The sequence below is a fragment of the Hakea prostrata genome, chromosome 7 (assembly GCF_041222555.1).
Source record: "Hakea prostrata isolate BN-2017 chromosome 7, UWA_Hpros_2, whole genome shotgun sequence".
Lineage (NCBI taxonomy): Eukaryota > Viridiplantae > Streptophyta > Magnoliopsida > Proteales > Proteaceae > Hakea > Hakea prostrata.
In genome coordinates, this window is record NC_142606.1 from 25,681,942 (window position 1) to 25,698,665 (window position 16,724).

The 16,724-nt window shown below is 37.9% G+C and overlaps 1 protein-coding gene and 1 pseudogene across 2 annotated transcripts; one reads left to right on the forward strand and one right to left on the reverse strand.

The window, feature by feature from the left end:
• Positions 1-2,668: 2,668 nt before the first annotated feature.
• LOC149010818 (pentatricopeptide repeat-containing protein At5g48910-like) lies at positions 2,669-4,338 on the forward strand (annotated as a pseudogene).
• Positions 4,339-6,321: 1,983 nt separating this feature from the next.
• LOC149010819 (sodium/hydrogen exchanger 1-like) lies at positions 6,322-15,779 on the reverse strand. 2 transcript variants are annotated; one of them, XM_089161326.1, is made up of 15 exons: positions 15,309-15,779; positions 14,905-15,208; positions 14,695-14,813; positions 12,463-12,560; positions 11,308-11,367; positions 11,101-11,147; positions 10,826-11,020; positions 10,697-10,743; positions 10,041-10,107; positions 9,832-9,932; positions 9,600-9,701; positions 9,197-9,335; positions 9,026-9,088; positions 8,355-8,438; positions 6,322-7,788 (listed from the first exon to the last, which is right to left on the reverse strand). In XM_089161326.1, exons 2-15 carry the CDS (start codon positions 15,076-15,078, stop codon positions 7,453-7,455), a joined length of 1,632 nt encoding a protein of 543 aa, XP_089017452.1. In that variant the 5' UTR covers positions 15,079-15,208; positions 15,309-15,779; the 3' UTR covers positions 6,322-7,452. The 2 variants fall into 2 exon arrangements, with proteins under 2 accessions (XP_089017452.1, XP_089017451.1); XM_089161325.1 differs by having other exon boundaries at positions 10,041-10,110.
• Between the last annotated feature and the right edge of the window lie 945 nt (positions 15,780-16,724).

A 16,724-nucleotide genomic window follows, 5' to 3' on the forward strand; every position in this document is an offset into this window, starting at 1 on the left:
TCGAATTTCTATCTTTGTCTTTTTTCTCTTTTTTTTCCCTTCTTATAATTTCAAAGATGTTGCGTCAAGGTTAGGGTTCTCATGGGTTATACTAGCGAGGAGAGTGGGAGTTACTTGCAGAGTGAGGGCTTTATGGTCGCCGGAGTTAGAAGAGGAGGATGCGGTGTTACTCTGTTTGTAGATGCTTCTTTGTAAAGACAGAGAAAATGCATTTGAGGGCAATTTAATAATTTGACAAGCAAAGAGCTATTTTAGTCTGTTGACCCCTAAAATTTGAAAATTTAACTGTAAAACTTTTGAAACTTAACCGTGCTAACTTGAAATGTCTAAAAAAGTGAAAAGTGAACAGTTTGAAATTTTTCCATATAAGTGGGCAAGCAATAAAAGACTCAAAATAACATAAAAATAAAATGAAAGCCAACTGGGTGAACTGGTGAAGGGACATTATCTGCATTAGTTAAGTTGTATATTTGGCGCCAAAGGTGGTATGTTAAAGCGGTTAAAGACCCAACTTCCCTAAGGGAGGTCTTGGGTTTGCACCCACTCGGCGGCATTAATATAAAGTTCCCCCCTGAGGAAGTAAATCGTGGTGAAAAAAAAAAAGCAATCCCTTCCACCTTATAAGCCTTATAATCTGTCTTGTATATGCCTTTTATATTAATTCTACATGCTTTGAACTTTATTGGCCCTTTCACTTCTGGAACTGTTGAAAACTCCCACATCGTTTATAGATCATCATTTCCACGATCAAAACCCAGAACCATTCCGGTCCAGTTGTTACTCTTTGTAGATCATTGTCTTCGATCAAAACCCTAATCCCTTTAAAGAAAGAAAGCTTGGATGATTGATGGGTTTGAAAACCAACAAACTCACTCACCAGAAAAGGATTATTTGTTACCATTTATCAGACTCAATTAAGTTAAGCATAATCATGAGGATGGCTAAATTGGTAAAAAAATCAAGGGTAATTTTCATCTGGACCCCCTGAGGTTTGGTCTATATCATTTTTAGTCCAAAAAAACTGAAACTTTGCATCTGCCTCCCCTGTACTATAGGAAAAATCAATTTAAGGACAAATTATTAATTTCATGACAAATTTACCCTTCTTTTTTTTAAATTTAAACAAAAAACATAAGAAATAAAAATGAAAAAAAAAAATTTAAGTTAATATTCATTTGTGATTCTCGGAAATCGGCGGGTTTTATGAGTGGGGGGAAAAGCGGGCTCGGTAAGAACATCAAACACTTGAATGTTTCTTCATTGAACTCATTTAACTTTGAATCCCTAACTTAAAGCTCTCTTGCTTCACGGGGCTACTTTGGAACACTCAGATAAGTGGAAACAAAAACAAAATTCAAAGATTTGAAAAAGGTAAATTTTCATTAAGTGACGAGAAATCCGAAGAGAAAGAAAAAGGGAAAAAACCCTAGTTTTGAAAAAAAAAATTATTTAGAATTGCAGAAAGGTTGATGGAGCGTCAAATATGACTATACGATAAGAAGACAAATATGAAACATTCGACGATAAGAAAGATGTGATTCCATGGCTCGAAGATAAGACTGTGTCGGAGAAGACAAATCTGAAACTTCCGACGATAAGAAAGATGTGATTCCATGGCTCGAAGGCTTAAAAAACTTCAAGTGGCAGAGCTTCGACGCGAGGTTTAAGGGCATGATGTTTCGATCTTAAACAACTCTTTTGATTTCGAATGCTAACAATCGTATTTCTCTGGTTCAAAGATTTGAATTTAAATTTTTTTTTCATTTTTTTTTCCATGTTTTGTTTAAATTTAAAAAAAAAAGAATAAGGGCAAATTTGTCATAGAAGTGATAATTTGTCCTTAAATTGACTTTTTCTATAGTACAGGGGAGGCAGATGCAAAGTTTCAGTTTTTTTGAAGTAAAAATGACAAAGACCAAACCTCAGGGGGTCCAGATGAAAATTACCCAAAAATCAATGCAAGCAGCACTATTGAAAGAAAAAAAGGAAAAATTCACAAAAAAAAAACTGTCTCCCTTCAACTCGTGACTAAATAGAAACTAGTTGACCCAAAAAAAAAAAAAACTATACAGAAACTAGTGATAATTTCTTCTTTTATTAACTAGTGATAATTTCCATGATGTAGCATGGATTCTCCTGTTGTCCGTGCATCAAAACATTGCTCATCCCAAGAGATCCGTAAGCATCATCAACTTATTGCAATATAAGGCACAGGTGAGGGATGAGCTTGAATGGAAACTCATAAATCTGGGACACAGAGACACTGTATTCTTCTTGGGGAAGAAAGTTTCTCCAGCAAGATGTCGTTTCCAAGAGATTCCCAAGATGAAGCACAAATATGAGCTAACCAAGCAGCTTGGAAATGAAATAATTTCCTGCGTGAGAGCTTCAAATTTTTTGGTTAAAAGGCAGGATGAGATTGTGATCGGAGTCCTGGACGGTTATCTAAGAAAGGATAATCGGGGAAAGAAGAGGACCAGTCTGGTTAAGCAGAGGCAAGGTCCAAAGCTTCTCTGATCAGGCATATGGGTTTCCGTTGGCTTGACTAAGTGTATCTGGTTTTAGGAAATCTGATCTCTTTGGAACACAAATCAAAAATAAATTAACTGATGAAAAAATTGTCAAACTTGAAGAACTCAGAAGGATTACGTTGAACTCACCAATTAAGATGAAAGAGAAAAAAGATGAGCAATGCTTCTCCCTTCTACTGCGACAAAACCCAAGGCTCAAACTGCTTGAGCTAAGCAAGTCCAAGCCCAATTCATACGCAGAGATCTCCCCCCATGACAATATTCTCATCACAAAACTCATCTCTGTCTGCTCCGATTCTGGAACCATTGACTATGCAGGTCGTCTCTTCAACCATGTCAAAGAACCTGATCTCATCCTCTGTAATTCCATGCTAAGTGATATACAAGAAACGGTTTTTTTGAGCAAGCTCTCCTCTTCTATGTTCGATTTATTCTGAAAGAATTCATTCAGGACCACTTCACCTTCCCTTATGTCCTCAAGGCTTGCGCTGCCATTGGCTTCATCCACCTTGGGCAGCAAATCCATGGGTACCTCATTAAAAACAGTACAGTTTCTCAAGATATATTTGTCTTAAATTGGCTTCTGAATATGCACTTCAAATTTCATCAGAATGAAGCTGCAATGCTAGTTTTCAAACAAATTGCTTAGCCCAATTTGACTGTTCCATGAAATGCGTAAGAGAGACGCTAATTCTTGGAATACAATGATTAGTGCTTATGCTAAATCAGGGCAGTCAGCAATTGCAAAGAAGAAATTTAGTTTCCTAGAATGCTTTGATTGCTGGTTATTCTAAAAATAATCAGAATGATGAAGCTTTGTCAATATTTACACAGATGTTGATGTCCGGAATTAGAGATGCTGTAGAACAGGTCATCCATTTTTGCAAAGTCAGCTAATTCCCTTTCTGTTTCAACAGAACTTTTAAGTCTTTACGCGAAGCTGGGGAGGATGGATGATGCTAAGAAAGTTTTTTATGAGATTCCCGAGAAGGATCTTGTGACATGGAATGCGATGATTGCAGGCTACTTACTTAGTGCATGTAGTTTTGGACTCATGGAGACTTGACATCTGAGGGTTTAGAACTGTTTGATTTGATGCGACACCAATACAACATTCTTCCACAACTTGAGCATTACGGTTGTGCTGTTGATATATTTGGTCGTGGATGCTTATGAGTTTATAAAATGCATGCCTGTCCATCCTGACAGGGTTGTCTGGGGAGCATTGCTAAGTGCATGTCAATCCCCACCAAAATGTTGTATAGGCTGAAGAAGCGGCTAATAGACTTATTGAGTTGAATCCTAACCATGATGGTAATTATGTGCTATTGTCTAATATATATTCCTCGGTGAGGAAATGGAGAGATGTTGCGATGGGGAGAGCTTTAATGAAGACCACTGATGTGCAAAAGACTCCTGGATGTAGTGCTTTTGAACTCGGCGGTGTTTTACATGAATTTAGTGCTGGGGATAGGGTCACACCCAAGATCTGTAGAGATTTATGCTGCTTGGGATGAGCTCATGAAGCGGATTAAGCCAATATGGTATGAACCCGACAGGGGAGGTCTTATGAGGAACTTGAATAAGGAGGATGGAGAGCAAGCCTTATACTGTCAAAGCGAAAAGTTGGCATTATCATTTGCACTAATTACTTCAGAACCTGAATCACCAATCAGAATTGTGACGAACATAAGGATATGTGGGGATTGTCGTGTCCAAACTTGAAAATAGAGAAATAACTCTAAGGGACTGCAACCATTTCCATCATTTTAGAGCTGGGTCTTGTTCTTGCAGGGGCTACTGGTGAACCATGAAATTGCTGTTGTGAGCTTGCAAATGGTGAAACAGCTATGAGGGATGAATTGAAACCACCAAGAGATGGCCAAGTTATATTAAATCTTGATGTGTGGGGTCTGGAATCCAAAATTCCAGTGAGAATGGAGTGTTCAGAAACCATTTAGAGTAATATAGTTTTGTCATTTCCAGGTCGAATTGGAAAATTTTCAAGGGTAATGAACTTATACTCATCAGACATGACCTCAGTAACACAGAGAAACTCAAATATTGTAATCAAATGGTTGTCACAGAACAAAGATGTACCAAGGAGGTCTGAGGACATAACCAGGAGGACTCAAGCTAGTGCATAAATGGGAACATCTAGGTTTTTGTTGGTCAAGATCTGTGATATCTCCTTGGACATGCTTGTTCATTGAAGGGTTCAGGTGGTGTTGGATATGTGGATTGTGTGAATATTTGCATGCTTCATACTTCATTTGGTACATTGGCTACTAAGCACCTGTTGAATTGAGGTGTAAAAACACACCTGGGCTGAATTATGTCAGGAGCTTTCTGGTCATACAAAAACCATGTTACTTTATTACAGGGATGGTGTTACAGGCTTCAGAGTTGTAGCGTCAGTCATTATGACAGGGTGTTGGTCAATGAAGCTCTAGGATTTGCAAGCCCTGCATTATGAATTCCCTGGTAACACTGATATTTGAAATTTGAATTGAAATGTTCTTCTTACTGCATGATGTTTACCTGAAGACTTAGGGAGTTCAAATCAGCACATTACCCCCTCCAAGTTTCACTTTGGAACAGAGTGGTTCTTTGAATTTTTGGGTTGGGGAGGGTGGGGGTGGGGGGTTCTGCAAAGGTTTATTATTCGCAGAACATTAACAGAAAGGGGAAGACTGAGAAAGTTCTGGGAAAAGAGGAAAAAGTGATGACCAAAAAAGCAATACTAAAAAAACCAGAGAGAAGAGGTAACAATGGCTTCATGCAAGGGATGGTTGTCCAATTCTCCCATGTTGCTGCTATATAAAGTAGGCAAAATCAAATCTCAAAACTGCAGATCGGGAATAGGATGGTTCAGTTGAGCAAAATCTTTCCTGAGTGACTACTAGGTCCTTTTCAAATTAGAATAGTACATCAAACTCATTGCTTTAAAGGCTTGGGACTCCAAGATATGATCTATAGAGCAAGATCTCAATCTTGAAGCCTATCACTCCATAATTGATAAATAGATAAACCATAGTTGGAATAACATCTCAGCAAGATCTTGCTAAGTTGGGGCAATTTTCTTCTGTTAAAATCAAAGCCAGATTTGAGTGGGAAGCTTTAAATTACATTACTATTCTGAGAATTGGTTCGTGGTGATCTTGAGTTGCTAGGTAAGAGTATAGGCAACCAACCCAAGTTCTCTGTAGATTTTAAAGTCTCAGTGGGAGTATAGAGAATGGCTCCTAACTTTTTTAAGATGCAGCATGATTCCAAGCCTAGCAGGATCAAATTCAAAGATGGGGCACTGGAGGTGGATCCCTTGACAATGAGCATTAAGTCTAACAGAACTACTAGAAGCAAATGCATTGCCAAGAGGTGAAGCAAGTTTTGCTAAGCATTGAAGAGGGCTGTAGCTGAGAAGCAAAGAGATGGTGTTTTCTTGACATGCAAGAAGGTAGGTGACAGTACCGATGGAAGAGTCGAAGCAAACTAGTCCTTCCATGGTTTTCTTGACATGCAAGAAGGTAGGTGACAGTACCGATGGAAGAGTCGAAGCAAACTAGTCCTTCCATGGCTTTCAGGGTATACTAAGCCAGGTGTGGTCTCTGGTTGTGCCCACTATTCTTGATGCCTTAGCTGGTGATCACCATAATCTCATTACTGAACCTTTGCTTCCATTTTAGTATTACAGACTCTTAATTTGATTCATTTTAATCTGATCCCCTAAGTAGTTGTCATGAAAACAAAGGTTCTCCCTATATGCATACCAAACACAATCTAATGTATTATCACGTTTGAAAAAAAGACTATTTTTGCGAGCATAAATTGATCCCTGGTTCAGCCCTTTTAGCAAAGCAGGCTGCTAGGGTGCTTTCCCATTACGCTTGATATTGAGTACAAACCATATGTCTGACAAAAAGAAGTATATAAAGTCTCCTATTGAAGTGTCCATTAATGGGTAGTTTTTACTTGCACCAAAGTAAAAGAGACCGATGAGTTACCTAAAGAGAGATGGGATGGCAATCCCTCTCCCCAAAAGATTGCAGAAGGAATTTAAGCACATAATCAAGGTCAGCAGCAGTTTTCCCAAGTTTTGAAGCAGGGCATGACGCACGTTAACACTTGAAACACCACACCTGTATTTGAAGGATTGCTGCTGCTCATGGCACACAGGTAAGAAGGTGGCCAGCTTGATCAATTCGTAGGACCATATATGAGTTCAAGATGATCAACATAAAGATCCTCAGGAAGATAGGAGATCAATGCAGGTGCGGAATGGTGGATAAATAACATTATATCTCCATTTAAGCCTATTCAACAGCCACAGTAGTCCTATTGCTCATGTGCCCATGTTGGGCATTTCCAATACAATTGAGATGGCCGAAAACTATACAGCAAGTGGCCTAGCTGGTACTACATATATAAAACCAACAGTCAAATTTAACAATCAGCTTTCATCAAAAAATAAAAATAAAAAAAGTTCAACAATCAGCAACGTACATCGCATAGCCAGATAGCCCCTCTTCATGAATGCATGACAAGAATCGATGAACTCAAACACAGAAAATAGATAGCCCCTCTTCGTGAATGCATGACAAGAATCGATGAACTCAAACACAGAAAATAAAATACATCGAACCCAGTAAATTGGAATGAAGTTTATATTACACTCATCTAACCTAAAATATTACAGGCATGTGTAAATGCATTGGAAGCTCTCTCTATAAACAGGTCAATCCTGCTAGCCAAATGGACTGGGGTTGGGGTGTCTTGAGGTGGGATAGCAGAGAGGAAGAGAAGCAAAGAATATTACAATCAACCGGGGAGGAAAACAAAATTCCCGCTCTTAAAGCATCACTAACATAAACTCTTAAGCACCCACAACTTGCTTACAGACCTTCTGTTTCTCAATTTCTTCTCATTGCCATCGGTGGACACTCTGCTCAACTGGTGATCCAGGAACAACTGGTACGAATCCCCTCCCACCAAACACAGGACGCATAAAAGAGTTATCAAATTTACGCCAGTAATAGTGAACAGTATGAGATGGGGTGCTTAGGAGCATCCGGAGGCTAGTTGGGCGGGGGATATCTTGGCCACCAAAACCTGCTTCACAATCATGTTGTCCGTTCTCAAGAAGTGGGGCAGACAACGATTTTCGAGTTGTTGGCTCAGGGAAGAGGATGCCGCTGCTCAAGGGTTTCGAAAAAGGTAGCAAGAGCCTAATTAGAGGTTTAGTCATCAATCCAAAAACCTGAGAAAACAAAAAGAGATGTGAAGTATTAAACACAATTTTCTAGGCCTTATAAGAGGATTAGATAACCTCAGATACAGAGGCAAAATGACAATCAAGACAAATACTGTACACCCCTTCCTCCCCCCCCCCCCAACCCCGCCCCAAAAAAAAAATTTAGATAACTGAAAAAACCATAGTAGCTTTGCTCACTGCAACCCTCTCTAGGATTAAGTATAGATGTTTTTATAGGTTTGTGATTATCGGCAGAGGTTGAGCCAAAACATTTACTATATGTCACACACAGCAGTCCATGTATAAACCATTTTTTGGGGAAACATTGTAAACCGTTGTTTAATAAGGTAATAATGTCTAAATGTCGGTCTTTAGTCCTTCAGCCTAACTAATCATAACCAGAAAGTGGAAATTTGAAAACCCAACACTAAGGTCCATACTTCAATTCTATAAAGATTATGCAAGTTCAAAACCATGGATTGAGCCAACACTTCAGAAAAAGAACAAACACAGTGACCATAGCAAATCCAGAGCAACTACAAAATGATCTTTTTAGGGCATGCAAATCTTACCACTGTACTGAAAAGGACAACGGAAATGGTGCTAGTGATCATGATAGCATTCCCACGCAATTGAGTATGGCCTGCCCGAGTAAACTGCAAGTGAACCAAAAAGAAAGAGAAAAAGGACTTCCTTAAGTGAATCGTGAGCAAACTTAGTACAAAATACATGATTTACATATCTATCTGTTTATTAAAATATCTATTCATCCTCATGGACCAAGGAAATCCTATAATAGTTGGACTTGGACACGCATCTCAAGAGAGAGAGAGAGAGAGAGAGAGGAGGGAGGGAGGGAGAGGGAAAGAGAACCATTACAGGTCAGCAGAAATCATAGTATCAGTGATCCATTTTTTTGCTATCAAAAAAAATGATGGGACTGGAAACACAGAGCAATATCATTGCTTCTTTGAAACAGGATGATTCCACAGAAATATAGAGGGTCCTAGGACTCTATTATGCGGAGAACTTCATTGCACGATATTAGAATGGGAATATGCTACATATTTTTCCTTTCTTCCCTCACCACTGGAACAGTGAAGCAAGTTGACTGTACCCCTTTTATTCTTATTTAATAATAAGATTAAACTGTCTTAAGTTTCTGGTGGTTTGACAAATCTGTCACTCTTCTAGCCAATTATGTATTTTTTTGAACTTATAAGATGAAACAGAAATATTTTACCTGATTATAAGCAAGTGCCATAGATACTGCTCCTCGCATGAGACCAGCCCACCATACTGTAATCTGCAGGATCAAAATTGCCAATTAATACGTCAATGTTAAAAAGGATGAAAATCCAATAAACGAAATAGGAAAAATAAAAGATGAAAAAGCGAAAAATCAACAGCTTACTTGCTGTTTGAAGGTAATTTTTTCATGAGGAGCCTTCTTAGCAAAGTTGGATAAAAATGATAATGGAAAGACAAAAGCTGCTCTCCCCACCAGAACCAAGCCTAGTAGTATCGAACTCACTCCAACTGATTTCCCAGGACTACAAAGAGAATAAATCAAAGTTAAAGGATTTAATATAAGTAAATAAAACTCTTCTAAATAAATGCAGCTCTATTTGCAACTTAAGAACTGAGTAGTCCTGTAAGTTGAAATTCAATGGCTGACATTCAAAAATAAAAAATAAGTAGAGAGAAAGAGAATTAAGAGGTATTCAACAACAAGAAAAAGTGAAAAACACGAAGTCAAAATGATTACTAGATCTTATTTACATGCAGCTCAATGACATAAGGGTACATAAACCTACCTATTGCTCACAAACCTCCACTTCTCAATGTCCAATGCATCCATACCAACATAAAGAAAGATAAATATCTCAGCAATAAATGACAACGTTGCAAAAGCATGCCTGGGAAAATAGTAAACACAGCCCATATGTAAGAATAACTAATCTAAATCATCAGTAAGGCAAAACAAAATTACAGGTACAGGAAATATTTAAACTATAGAGGAATAAATTGTGAAGAGATTCAACATACTTTGTGGTGACTCTTGAACTCTCCGTCACATTATGCCAGGCATAGTGGGACATGACAATCCCACAGAAGAATACAGTAAGAATACCACTCAAGTAGAACAGCTGCAATAAAAATTTGCCATAGGGCTGTGTTGGTACTGAATTTTTGGAAAATAATCCAGAGCAGGAGCATTCAATAAGGCTCACACAACATTAGAGAGAACATTTTACCTCAGCCAACATATAGGAAAGGTAGGCCATGAGTATCATAAGTGCAACTTCACGATCAGTAGAGTGCCTTCTAGTCACGAGAACAAAAGCTATTAGAGTATTGATAGAAAATAAATTGCAAATGACTTGCATGGCGTACCATTATAATTTTTGTTTCACATGCTAGACAATAAAGACATGACCCTGATGAGCTGCAAGACACTAGTTGTCATTGAGAAAAGTTTGAGTAAGCTGTAGAAAGCCACGCTGGCTGGGAACCAATAGGTTGCATAAAAAGCTACCAATTGGGGTCCTGAAGACCCAAACCCCCCCCCCCCTACCCAACCCTCTCCCCCAACAACCACCACCACCCAAAAAACAAAAACACACACACACACACACATTCCTGTGCAACAGTACCCAGCACTGATATGAAAGTACACTCCTGTATGTGCATCATTACAAGGTTGACAGGCATTCCACCTTAAATCTTTTTCTAAAACTTATTCCCCCACTCCCATTTAAAAGGTAAAGCTAATACAGAATAGCCCATAAGTATTGCAGATGAAAACTGTCAGTAAACACGGAACAGAATATTCAACCAAAGAAAAAGAATAGAAGAATGGCAAGAAATATTAAAGAAATTTTTTTTTTTTTAAAACAGGCCATTTGCATACCTTCCCATATACAACTTCTTAATAATGAATGCACTTAGCAATCCAGCCTGCAAGGCAACAATAATGTAAATGTAGGTTCTAACAGGATGGTCCAACAAATTCAGGGGGCTAAGAGAGAAAGAGACTCACAATCACTCCCAGCAAGGTGCTTGATATAAATAAATAAAAGAAATTGCCAACAAACTTTAAAGCGATGCTGGTGTCAATGTGCGAGAGATCAAAGCTCTGAATTGCATTAAAGAGCACCACTGAGGTGGCATCATTAACAACACCTTCCCCAAATACTAGACTATAGAGTAAAGGTGTCTCATCCTGATTGAGAACCTGCACCATCAGATGGAATTAATATAACAATGAGCTGTTGTGACAAAACAGCGATGACTGATTCTTAAAACTTCCCATACCTGCAGGGTGCAAACAGAATCGGTTGCAGAAAATATTGCACCAATTGCTACAGACAATGAAAAGAATTAGAGATGATATAACAAGCAGGTTTACAGCATTCATCAAACAAAACCAAAAACAAAAAAACAGCAAAGAGAGTTCATTGCAGAAGAAAACAGGAAAAAAAGAAGGGGGGGGGGGGGTTGAGGAAGGTTTGGTAGAAGTACCAAGATAATCCCCTATATCAAGGGAACCTACATCCAACTTTTTAAACAGTTCTCTGGCACCTGGATCCACAATTAGAGAGATTGTATCACAAACAGATAATATACCAATAAAAAGGCCAATCATGAGAATTGCAGGCATCAATACTGTTAGCATTGACTTATTACCAAATTTATACTAATTTTAACTTTGAGTGAATTTTGGATTTTTTTTTCTTCTTTTGTTTTTTTCGTCCAAAATTGTCTGTTGAATGTGTACAAGCTCTGCTAGTTTGAGCATCAACTTAGTAATTAGAAGTTTGCAGCTTAAAAACCACTACGGCAGTTTAACTAACCAAAACCCATAGCCAATTGACATGCTTCAAGAAATGCAACATATAAACTCATATTCTGCTAATATGGGGTCACAACCCACTTCTTTTGAAGGAACAATTTTGGTTTGATTTTATGGCAACCTACCAACGTAAGTTTATCGTGCTAAAAAATGGCACTAATACAGATGAAAAAGGAGGAAAGTATAAACTTCATCCCCAATTAGATTTGCAAAATGACTCCTCGTGGCCCCTTAAAAGAGTTGTATGAGAGTATTTCACCTGTATGAACATGTTAACAACTCTTGTCCAGTAATTTGTGCCAATTTTCTCTTACTATAATTTTTTTTCTTTTTCTTTTTTTAATAACTTTCCATGTTTGATTCATCATTTTCTATTTTCCATTTCCCATCTTTTCTGTATATACCAAAGTTTTGTCCAAGTAGGTTCTTTTGATCCATGTGCTTGACCTCATTGAGTTGGGATAAGGCTAAGGTGTTGTTTTCTTTTTCTTTTCCTTTTTCTTCCCTCTTTTGGAGTGGGGGGCGGGTGAATTTGATGTCAAACACTTCCCCTTTGCTTATTTAGAGTCTTCATCCGAATTTCCTCAGAATGATGCTTAACTGTTCAACAACTTCTTATAGACTTGATTTTACAAGAGACCTATTATTAGGGAAAGAAAAAAATAAAAAAGACAGATTTTATCAGGAACTCACAATTTCAAAAAAACTCCAATTTTAACAAACTTATGTCCAATAGTTTAGCTCTTAAATGCTGTATCAAATGGCGCTATAGAAGAATTGAATAGTCTGAAATAACAGCATATATATAAAATCATATAGCATACCTAGTGAAATGATTATAAAGGAAATCAGTGTACCAACAGCACCAAATAGCATGATTGTCATGAAGTTGCGGAAAAATTGCTTCTTTTTCACCTGAAACCTGGTGAAGATCAATAAGGAAGGTAAAGATTAAAATCATCAAGACTGGGAAAATTTTGGCGTTGCTGAATCAGAAAACATTTCATGTGCATGCATTGAAAGAGAGGACAAAATTTAGATGAGTAAATTCTATACAACCAAAAACTCGAAGTTAAACTAGGTTTAAGCTGCTTTAAACATTTTCAGTTCTTTTTACTTGTGGTGCCTGAGCTTCACAATTAATCTTTATTGAGAAGCCATGTAAACTTCAACTTTTGCACATTTTATGGTTTATACAATGAGTAACAGCTACTGGTTGAACCAGAAAAGCAGACCAAAGAGGTAATTGTGAAGTACACACTTGAAACGAGGACAACTAATTCAAAGTAACTTTTACTCTCATAGCACACAAGAGATCTCTAGAGCTTTACTTTGCCGTTTACAGACTTGTATTTTACATTGTATATTTGTGACTTGGGTTTTGTTACAAGAATGACTTGGACAGATCTGCCTGTTAAAGTGCCTAAACAATTTGTGAACTATCAACTCAATTGAGGTAAAGTCAGTTAATAAATAGCGACTAGCTCCTAGCTCCTAGTCAATAATTTAATCACAAATATAGAACTGTACTTGTACAAAAATATTGGAAATAAAATGTTAGAACTGTTCATCTCGGTAGTTGGATACATAATGATTTTAACCGCAAACACTCGATACATTGAACAAGTTTTTCACTTAGGAATTTGGAAGAATGCGATAGCTGCTACATTGAAAATGTATACCAATTATTTATTTTCTTTTTTTATTCACTTATATATCAAATGTTATCTAACGTGTATTAGCAAAAAAAGTCGAAATCAAATGAGTTTATGGGGATTCTGGTTGCCCAGGTAACACCAAGCCATCATCTGTCAACTTCTAATTTAGGAAGCTAAAATGCCAATGCCAAGGGCACTGCCAAACAAGCTCAACTGCTCTAGGTGTCCGGATGTCTAGAACAAGGTTCATCATTACCCTTTGACCAGTTCAAATTGGTAGGCCAACTGGCTGAATCCTCTCTAATGTTTTTTTGGTTTCAGGGACAAAAATTTTAGTGGAGCATTTACAACCTTGAATAACTAGTGCAGCTCAAGATAAATTGATTCAAGTCAGAACCAAACCATGTCTGTTCCCATGCTGACCAAGTTGGACACTGGTCCTGGACTAGGAATAATTATTCAGACTGACTGAACTAGGGCAGGTCTATGAATCAAAGATCATTGTTCACAGCCAGAATGCTCATCAATATTATCGGGTTGGATCATATACTTGGTGCTGAAAGATTATTGAGCCCTAATAACAAAGATTTAACAGCAATACTAACTAGTTGTTCTGAGCTTGTACATGCTGATAAAGAACTTATTTCAACCAAGTACTTTATTTCAAACAATATGTATATCTAACTGCCCTTTTACAAAATCTTAAATTCATCCTGTGAATGATTTATTAGGGACCTAAATAAAGTGAAACCATCAGGTCCTAGTCCAATTTACTGTCTTTCAACAACCACAACGATAAGAATTCAGCCTTAACCCCCTACTAAATGGGGTGGCTACATCGAACGTTGCATTCCAATTAACTCTATTCTAGGTCACACTGGATACAAGGCATAAGCCATTCATGTCTTTCCTAACCACTTTTCCTAAGGTTATTTTAGGTCTGCCCCCTTGCTCTTTTGGTTCCTTCAATTTGGACTAAATCACTCTGGACTGGGGCATTTAAATGCCTCCACTGAACACAGCTCAAATGACTTTCTTGTACTTATCATGTATTGGGCAACTCCCAATTCTAATGGTGATCATTCCTTACTTTATCCTTCCTAATTTTGCCACTCATCCGCCTCAACATCCTCATTTCTGCTACACTTAGTTTATCTATATGACGACGATTCTTAAATGCATAGCACCAGTGAGCAAAAGAAGCAGCAGAACATAGAGTGAGAATGCAAATGCAAGACAATTTCTGCAGATGAAGAACTTGCAGTTGAAAACGATGAACTACTGAGTGTTAAAAGTATGAGAAAAATCTACATGAACTGGAGAAACCAATAAAACAAACTATTCACAATCATAAGCTAAAACGGAACTACACGAATTGCTTCTTCTTTTTCCCCTTACCCAGCGTTAAATATAATTGGAGGAAGAAGATATATGAAAAAGAGATCTTCACTGAAGACTAAAATATGAGAGCTTCTCCCCCCAGAAAACAGTAGAATGATGACTCCTGTACAAAGTCCCTGCCATTAACCCACAGAAAACCTATTATGATCCAACAAACTGGGTGAAACTGTAGCCAAAAGGTGAAAAAGCGATAGTGCAGCAACTCACAATTACAAGTGCTGTAATCGACTCGTTCATCCATCGGTTCTCCTCCAGTAGATGCCCAATCACGATACAAGCACATAGGAGAGCCACAAATATATTCATCGAAACTATGGAGGTATGATCAGAAGTGGAGACCATCCCCAACTTCATCAAAACAGAACCAAGAGGGAAAGCCATGTCGGCTACCTCAGTCCAGAAAACTAAACCAAGCAAAACCCAGAGGATAACATGTTACAACTCTCTTGCACTACACGTAAAGCAATACTACCCATTCGAGACGCTTCCTCTTCAGACCCGAAATGTAACTCTGCAACAAAACAACGAACATCAGTAATAAGTTCGCTGGTTGGACCAAGATATCAAATTTTCGAACTTGTAGAGATCTCAGAATCCCAAATCAAATACACCTTTAGATTTCAACGAGAATGACTCCAAAACAAGATCGATTTCTCCGAATTCCTACCCTGAACTAGAAGGAGAAAACTCTGAATTGGCTGAACCAATCCAACTCAGTAATTGGAAGAGAAGTAGGATCATATACTTGAAGACAATACTTCTAGTTTCTCCACTAACAGCTGAAGAGAAGAAATGAGGATTGGATCACTGGGAAGACAGAAACGAAGAGACTCTTATAAAGAAGAGGAGCGAAGCGAAGAAATGAAAAAATGGAATGGAGAGAAAGAGAGAAATGAAAGAAAGAGTAAATTTGGTTACGGAGATGGAACGACACAGAAGGGAAAGAGGTGCAAAATCCCAACTGTTCGAAAAAGAAGATAGAAAAAAAAACGGTTTTTTTATTTTTTTTCTGAGTTCGTTTTTGCTTCTCAACGGATATCTAGGGAAACCCCAAAAAAATGAAAACCATTACCAAACAACGAAATTTCTAGTACCGAACGCTGAGCATTTCCCGGTAGTTCTTATTTTTAATTAATTTATTTCATCCTATTTCTATTTTTATTTCTGTTCTATTTTTCCGTTCTTTTCCATTAAATAATGTGCAAATTTTTACTCTGTCCTTCCACCAATGATGTGATCTGAAAGTAACGTGACACCTTCGTCTTCATATTCCGTAACGCATAGCGTGGGGCCCACCATTAGGGCCATCTACACCTTCGATCCCACACGGCCACACGCTGGGATCAATGTATTGCCAAATTTACCCTTTCTTCTCCATTTATTATTATAGCTTGGAAGTTCCAAATTGGCACTTTATTTATAATTTTTGTTTTTTTCTTTTGCTCGTTAAGACGTCGGTGGTGTTTGGATTGTCAGAAAAGAATACGAAAGCAACCACTGAATCAATGGAGATACAAATATAACTGCATAGGAACATATGATTCAGATATTCATATTCGATATCAAAGGGTCAGATTTGATCAACTGCCATAATAAACGCACACATAATCGTTCAAAATAAGGGAAAAAGATCCAAATCTAACAACTTCCTTAGGAATAGTGTTTGTAGACAAAGCAATTTAGGAGAAAAGAATGCCAATGGAGGAGTAGTAGGATAGTTAGGAACCTGCTTCTCAGTGGAGAGGTCATGGGTTCAACTCCTACCGACGGCATATGTAATATCCCTAAAAAGCGCCTTTGTACCAAAAAAAAATTTAGGAGAAAAGAAACAATGACGAACCACCCTCGGTAGAAAGCACCTTTTTTTTTTTTTATACATAAACGGGGTTAAAAAACCCAAATCAATTTAAAGAGAGCTGGTCAAACGATCCACCTGAAGGAACTCCTCTATACCTTGAGGGGGTTCCTGAAAGAAGTGCGTAGGAGACTCCAATGTTGTTCTTTTCGCCATCCAATCGGTAACCATA

What these genes read in the sequence shown, in the direction of transcription:
- LOC149010819 (XM_089161325.1), bottom strand. Translation starts at nt 15,078, where the DNA reads ATGGCTTTCCCTCTTGGTTCTGTTTTGATGAAGTTGGGGATGGTCTCC. An exon ending in GCACCTTGCTGGGAGTGATT is followed by an intron (nt 10,744 to 10,825) that starts GTGAGTCTCTTT and finishes GTTGCCTTGCAG; the next exon opens with GCTGGATTGCTAAGTGCATT. An exon ending in TTTCCTATATGTTGGCTGAG is followed by an intron (nt 9,933 to 10,040) that starts GTAAAATGTTCT and finishes TTTTTATTGCAG; the next exon opens with CTGTTCTACTTGAGTGGTAT.